General features: G+C 34.2%; 1 protein-coding gene across 1 annotated transcript; it reads left to right on the top strand.

The window, feature by feature from the left end:
• Positions 1-6,391: 6,391 nt before the first annotated feature.
• LOC110457427 lies at positions 6,392-7,735 on the top strand. The gene has a single exon (XM_021508705.1). It carries the CDS (start codon positions 6,451-6,453, stop codon positions 7,543-7,545), a length of 1,095 nt encoding a protein of 364 aa, XP_021364380.1. The 5' UTR covers positions 6,392-6,450; the 3' UTR covers positions 7,546-7,735.
• Positions 7,736-8,214: the final 479 nt, after the last annotated feature.

Consider the following 8,214-nt stretch of genomic DNA (forward strand, 5'->3'; position numbering starts at 1 on the left):
TTTTGCTCTACCGCTGGGTGAGACGCTGTGATGTTTACTTAAAATTAGATTTATGTTCCGTCCTTCAAAATGCTATGGAACAAAGAACTTCTAACCAAACAGACGGGGGAAAGGGATAAAGAAATTCTAACCCCACAGACGAGGAAAAGGATAGAGAAAGATACAGTGAGAGAGTAATCGGATCAGCTATGGGAGAGTTAACGCATTGCAAATCCACTCATTTAAACGTCTTCATTTTGTATGTTAATTGTCATAATAAATTTCAATTGAACATTTGCTATTTCTTAAGGAGCCACACCTTTGAGAAGTGGCAAAGTAGGAAATGCAAGAAGAAGAATATGTCGTGTGCTGTTTTTGTGTTATGATAGGTCAAAGATACCAACTTGACATACTACATGTACATGTGTGTGATTTTAAGTAATTTTTTCGGATTTGACCTTTTGCAGGAAAGATTCACAATATCATAAAATATAAGTGTGCTATCAGATTTGTATGAATAATTGCATAATTGACAAAAAAAAATGTGTTTTCTTTTAAATTATGAAAGAAAGATTTCTTTAATTTTTTCTTTTAACTCAGAAAAGCAATTTAAGTTACCACTACCCGTTATTTGTTAATGACAAAATACGCATATTTTCGCCAATTATTGCAGATTCAATAAAAAATAAAAACTTTTTTTTAAATATTTAATGTATCAAAAGAAATTATTGTTTTTTTCCTCAATCAGCCATAAAAAGAGGGAGTCCATGTGCTTATTTATTTTGTCCCATCATTATTTGTGTTATTTTTCACCGTTTCGGGGTCCAAAATCAAAAGTGCTTCAGTTGAAAAGCAACGATGAAATTACCACAATAAAACATGGCGGCATAATGCTGATTTAAGTGATTAATCTAGTGTCAAGATATGTGAAACTTTGACCTTTCGTGAAGCGCAAGTAATATATATATATTCAAAATGGCCACCGAATCGGTCATTTTTTTGAATATTCTTGTAAAAAACATTTTACAAGCAAGAGGCATTCAGTTTTTGACACATTTTTCATGATGCGTGTTTGCTATCAAAATTAATCATAATTTGTTAAATATTACAAAAAACATGACACGAAATCAAAACGAGACTTGAACGTGATTGAAACCTCAGAAGAGTACATTTAAGCATATCTGAAATAAATGTAGCTTCAAAAGAGATCCCATACTTTTGGTAATAATGCCACAGACACACCTCTATCGAAGTGTTTTTGATAATAACCATGGACATTGACAATGTTTAAGTTTTTAATTGAGTGTGTTCACACGTATATACACTTATTGTTACCGACGTAATATCAGTTGCGTTGGAGCATTAACATGTGAACGGCAACTGTCTGTGGGCAAAATGAGCCGTCAGAAAGTGTGCAGTATAACGGACACTTAATATTATCAGTTACACTCAGCCAATTCGTCCCCAGGTCAGTTCACTTTTGAACTATTGAAATTAGATTAATTTTAGAAACTGTCTTCGTCTGCAGTTTTCAACGAAACATTTGGCGAACCACTTAACGTCTAAGTAAACGCAAGTGAAGAACTGAAGCTAATTTTACAGAAACTGCGTCTCCTTACAAATGATCGCATTCATGTTCAGATCTTTAATCGAAAGGTACTTAGATTGCAAATAACCACAGGCAAGGGCATGATGTTGTCCATACAAAAGAGCATCTCATATCCAGTCATGTACATTTAATAAAAGCTTTACCTTTGTAAGACAACCATTGCTTGTGTTATCTTACTTAGGAGATTACAAGCTGTATACACTATTAAAACGAAGTAAGTCTAGGACGTTATGTATTTATATATATATATTCATTCGTGAAACAAATTAAGGGGTATAACTCAACTCTGGCTATGTAAGGGAAGTCAGTTATAAAATATTTGACCAAAAACAAGTTTTATAATATTTATTATACATGTATTAGGAACTGTACTTGTCTCAGCGTCTTTAAATAGCCGTGTGGAAAACAGCGAGCTGAATAACAATATTAATGATTGCAAAATACCAAAAAATGATTCAATCTCTGATATGGGTGAATTAGTAAACTACACTGACTTTAAACAAGTTGTATGTTTTGAAAAGAAATTTTGCATACTCTTACGGAAAATTATCACAAAAAGAGGGAAAGACAAAAATAGAATAGTTTACCGAGAAGTAAATAGGAATATCATTTAAGATTTTATACGGAGGTTAATGGGCAACAAAAATGGCGAATAAAGTCATAAAAGTTAGAAAATGTATTTTCAGCTTCCTCTTGCTAATATAAATGACCTTTGATTCAAATCTTTTCAATATCATTTAATCTATACAATTACTAGCCTCGTGTAAATTAAGCTTGTTGAAACCAAATTGGTCCAAACTCTAGTAATATGACGGCAACCCATTCACTGAATCTTATGCATCTAAACATTAGAAGTATACGAAACAAAATAGGCTATATTGAAGCATTGACCGATGATGTCGACATTCATTGTATAACCGAAACTCATTTGGATCCTTTTAGTACTAATGAAGAAATTAAGCTACATGGCTTTAGTGTCAAACCGTTTCGAAAAGACAGGAATATGTTCGGAGGGGGTGTATTGTTATACTATTCTCCATCCCTCGTAGTTAAAAGAAAACCTGAGTTAGAATTTGCTAATGACGAAGAAATATGGGTACAAGTTTATTTAAATAATATGGCACATATAATAGGTAATCTATACAGACCAACTAATCTAAACTATTTTGACGGTATATGGCAGAGACTTAAACATTCCCTCGACCTGACATTCGATATTACAGATAATGCCATTTTGATGGGCGATCTAAATGTTGACTTTTAAAAATCCTCCAGAGACGAATTATTCAACTTACTCACTTTGTACCAGATGTCAAATATTATAACCGAACCTACCAGAATAACAGCAACGTTATTAGATCCAGTAGTTGTCAATAACACAATCAACCCTTATTTTCAGTGAAGTAATTAACATAGATGCAAATATAAGTGACCACAATGCTGTTTTTAAAATAATTGAAGTACCGAATCAAACCCCAACAGTTTTCGAACGAAAATACGGTATGGTTATATGACAAAACAGACATCGAAAAGCTTAAACGTTTTATCACAAATATATCATGGGGAAACCAATTTGATATGTTTAATGACGTTAATGACATGTGTGATTTTCTGACAACTACATACCATCTAAATATGTGCAGATTAGACAACATGACAAACCCTGGTTCAATAACATTGTCAGAAGACAAATACGTAATAAAGATCGATTAAAAAAGATACTTATAAAAAATAATAATGATTATAATAGGATGAAATATGAGCAATCAATAAATAAAACAAATAATATGATAAAACGAGCAAAATAACTTTTCTACGAAAATATCGACTCTATCATAGTCAAAAATAAATCTAACCCCAAAACATACTGGAAATTGTTAAGGCTTGTACTGAAAGGAAGCAAAACTACTGATATATCACCATTTTTGATGACAATGCTAACGAGTTCACGAATGAAAATAACCATAAACGTGAACTTATTAATAACTATTTTTCTTCAATATCAAGTCATTCAGAAGGAGACCAATACAAACCTATTCCCATTTTAGAAAAACGAACAGACTCTCTTTTGTCCGCAATTCATATCTCACCTTCTGGATAGTTGAAATTATTAACATACTAGATGTAAATTAGGCAACAGGGCCTGACGGAATCAGTCATCGTATGTTAAAACTTGTAGCAAATGAAATTTCCATTCCCCTTTCCCTCATTTTTAATCACTCCCTATTCAATGGTATATCTCCCGATAAATGGAAATTAGCAAACGTCATGCCGATCTTTAAGTCTGGCGACGCTCATTCTGTTTCGAATTATAGACCAATATCATTATTAAGCTGTGTTGGAAAAACTTTTGAACGTGTAGTCTATAAACATATTTATAACTTTTTTAACTCTAATAATCTTATTTACAAACTTCAGTCTGGACTCTTACCCAATCATTCTTGTACGCATCAACTCATTGAAATGTACCATTATATGATGTTAACATTAGAAAACCATGAACATATAGCTTTTATTTTTTGTGGCATAGAGAGTTTATATACAAACTTCATCATGGTATTTCAGAAGTCTTCTTAATTGGATAACAAACTATCTTTTTGAGCGTAAGCAATCCGTTTTTATTCATGATTTAATAAATATAAAAGCCGGTGTTCCCCAAGGTTCAGTGTTAGGCCCTTTATTCTTCTTGATTAATATTAACGACATTTCAACCGAACTCTCCTCATTATCTCGTCTTTTTGCTGACGATACGTCGCTTTCATACTCATCACCAAACCTAGAAAATGTTGTAAGTGAAGTAAATAAAGACCTAAAAACTGTAGAGAAATGGTCTTAAAATTGGCTGATGTCCTTCAATCCTATTTAGAGCAAATATATCTAATACAGCTGAATGTGCATGTGGTAATCCATGTGAAGACCTTGTCACTTCATCTGTGTCTGTCCCCTATACACCCAGCATCGAAATCTATTAATAAGAGAGCTACAACCTTTTCGTAATGATTTAATTTTAAACTTGCTCAAGTCTGTCCAAACTTATATCAGCAAATGCAACCGGTTTGGCTGAATGTGATCATCTTTCTCTATCACTCTTTTTTCTTCGACTCTACCTGTGTTACTATCCTTTACTTCGTTTCTCTATCCGCCTTTTCGTCCTCTCTATTTTCTAATTCCATATAAAAACATAATTTATATATATTGCGTAAATTACCTTATCAAGTTATTGTTTATATTCATGTATTTGAAGAAAAGGACTGTGATAAGTTGTGAAAACTTGTGTCCAATTCTTTTGTAAAAAATTATTTGCAATAAAATATGTTTAAATCAAAACCAAATTGGTAGTTTCTGTATGGAAATAGAGAATTTCGTTGATCTGTGAGGCCTCTCTCACGCATTCTGTGTATGAATATACGTAAACAAATGAGAACAGTTGTAATATTGAAAATTGTCATTTATGTCCAGAAAACGGTATGACAGTTTTACCTTATGTGTCCACATTAGAATGAAATATACTCGTATAGAGAAACAAAAACAAAAACAAACAAAAAAACAGAAAAAGTTTCAACGCTTTCGTAGTATACACAAATTGCATATGTATGTGCGTATTGCAGAGTTATCTTCTCTTGTGAGCAGGTATTGATTGGTACGTCATTGGTTTGTGAGAGTAACGTCATCAATTTTTGAGAAAACGACGTAATTTTCTCACACAAACCAATGACGTAACAATCAATCCCTGCTCACAAGAGAAGATAACTCTGCAATACGCAAAGACGGAATAGTCAAGAACAGAAAAAAGAGTACAATTAATGTAATAACTACAACACTGGAACTAGATTAAATATCGGATGATCATACAAAATATTTGTGCATATAAATAGAAATATGCCTAGAATTCTTTTGAGGAAAAAAACAATATAAATGATCCCTGCTGACATTACAATGTCCATGTAATAAGTACATGTAGTACAGATGTGGCTTCAATGTAGGCAGACTACCTTCTTACTGTTACTCTACAGGACGATATCACACAGAAAATATCCCCGGGTTTTACGATAATGTTTTGGACGTGTCGGAGATATTTTTCTTCCATCTACGTTATTGATGAAGAGTTGTTACATACTCTAAAGTGTTCGATTTAGGTGTTAACAAATATCTATGTTCATTAATTTAAAAGATCAATATATACTCATATGGTAGTGGAGGATTATCGTTACATAGGGAAAAGGATAAAAAATATTTTAAACACTTTTTCCAACGTTATCATTTATAATTAACTTATACATGTAGGTTTACAAGATTTCCGTTTGTAACTTTGACAAAGTGAACGAACATTGTTTCCTTTTTTTCGATTCCAGCGCTTTGCTTTTCGTATCCACTATCAGTCCAAATATTTTTCTTTGATAATGCGTCACTGCTGTATAAGTTTATTATCTATCTTCTACTTTATTATAACAGACTGATGTCAATTTATATCCTAGATTTTAAAATTGAACAAACCGATGTTTATTTTTCACAAATAACATGAATATACTTAAAGAATCATTTTAATCATAATTTCGCAATTTTTATAGCTTGAGGTTCAGTTCTATTGCAGATATTTGTTTTCAAACTTGACCACAGGCTACTTTATAGTGATCTCATGGAGTCATATATACGAGTACTCCATTTCCGGCTAATTCCCTTTCGCTAACAGGACAATACATAGCTCTTGTAGATAATGGCACATGGCCTAAGGACATACTATAGCTTTACACAATATCTAGATGTCTATACATATAGATACGCCATAATACATTCTACCGGCATGCTGTCTATACGTATGTGTTAAACATTTGACAAAGAAAACGAAAGTACTGACATCGCCAATGGAGGACCACCTCAGCGCCGCCAACAACAGGATCATCATCGGTCTTGTGATCCTTGCTGTGGAACTAATTCTTGTGATTTTTGTATCGCTCGCGCCGGAATCAATGGATTTGTCGGTTGAGCAGGCTATCAAAGCTGGCATAGAGGAGGAAGTCCAATTGGTTGGTCCGTGTGAGCAGGGAGTCAACTGCCGTCTGCCAGATTGTTTCTGCAGTACATTCGAACACCACATGAGCAGACGAGATATCCCTCAGATGGTGTATTTTGCATTTGATGACGGTATGACAGCTGAAGCAGCCCGACATTATCGACGATTGTTCAGAACTGGACGCAGAAACCCAAACGGTTGTCCCATTTCTGCCACCTTGTTCGTAACTGACAAGTTCACGGATTATGGCGCGCTAGGAGATCTTTATAGGCACGGCTTCGAGCTGGCTGTACACAGTGTAACACATAAAACGCTCAAAACTGGAGAAGAGGTCAGGAAGGAGGCGGTAGCGGAACGGGATAACATCGTTAGACTTTCCGGTATTAATCCAAAAGAAGTAGTTGGCTGGCGAAGCCCTAGCCTCATATCAGCCGGGGACGAACAGGACAGTGTCCTAAAAGAACTTGGATTCACGTATGACATTTCGTTAACATATACGAGGTCACATATGAATGAAAGTGAACCATGGCCTTTCACACTGGACTTTTCCTGGCCGTTCCGATGCCATATTCCTTCCTGCCCGAACCAAACACACAGGGGTTTGTGGGAAGTTCCTGTTAATTCTATGAGAGACTACAGAGATGAATTTTCGTGCGTCTATGTTGACGGATGTGTCAACAGACCGCATAATGTGGAGGAAGCATACAATTACATTATGTACAACTTCCGGGACAATTACTATGGAAACCGAGCTCCTTTCGGATTCAACATGCACTACGCGTGGTTGTTAGTCCCTGAAAATATGAAAGCCATGGACATGGCTATTCGCGATATGTTGAAACATGATGACGTATACATTGAAAACGTTAAAAATGTTATCGAATGGATGAAGAAACCGACAGCGCTCGTGAACATTTCTAGTTTCGAACCATGGACTTGTTCGTAGGTGATGCTATATGCTTTTGTAAAAGTCATTTGGAATAGCAGTCACTATGCTAGATACGTAGATATATAATGCTGGCTGAATATATTATATACCAAATTCCGTTCAACCATTGCTAAGTCAGATATCCCATTCGTATAATGTCTACATATGGTATAAATGAAGTCCTTTGAAATAAAGTCCAAAAATTGTATAGCCTGTATGTATCTCGTTCTTAAAATATCTATATATCTTAACAATGTATCTCGTTCTTATAATATCTATATATCACACCTATATGTTTCCCTTTCTGATAATGTCTATACATCGTATCTCTGTATCTGTTTCTGATAATGTCTATACATCGTATCTCTGTATCCGTTTCAGATAATTTCTAGATATCGTATCTATGTATCCCGTTCTTATAATGTCTAGATATCGTATCTATGTATCCCGTTCTTATAATGTCTATACATCGTATCTCTGTATCCGTTTCTGATAATTTCTAGATATCGTATATATGTATCCCAGTATTATAATGTCTTGATATCGTATCTATGTATCCTGTTCTTATAATGTCTAGATATCGTGTCTCTGTATTCCGTTCCTATAATATCTAGATATCGTACCTATGTATCCCGTTCTTATAATGTCTAGATATCGTTTCTATGTATCCCGTTCTTATAATGTCAA

Source organism: Mizuhopecten yessoensis, unplaced genomic scaffold (genome assembly GCF_002113885.1).
Source record: "Mizuhopecten yessoensis strain PY_sf001 unplaced genomic scaffold, ASM211388v2 scaffold9133, whole genome shotgun sequence".
Taxonomy (NCBI): domain Eukaryota; kingdom Metazoa; phylum Mollusca; class Bivalvia; order Pectinida; family Pectinidae; genus Mizuhopecten; species Mizuhopecten yessoensis.

Bases quoted from the DNA above. Each gene is read 5' to 3' on its own strand.
- LOC110457427 (XM_021508705.1), top strand. From the start codon at position 6,451: ATGGAGGACCACCTCAGCGCCGCCAACAACAGGATCATCATCGGTCTT.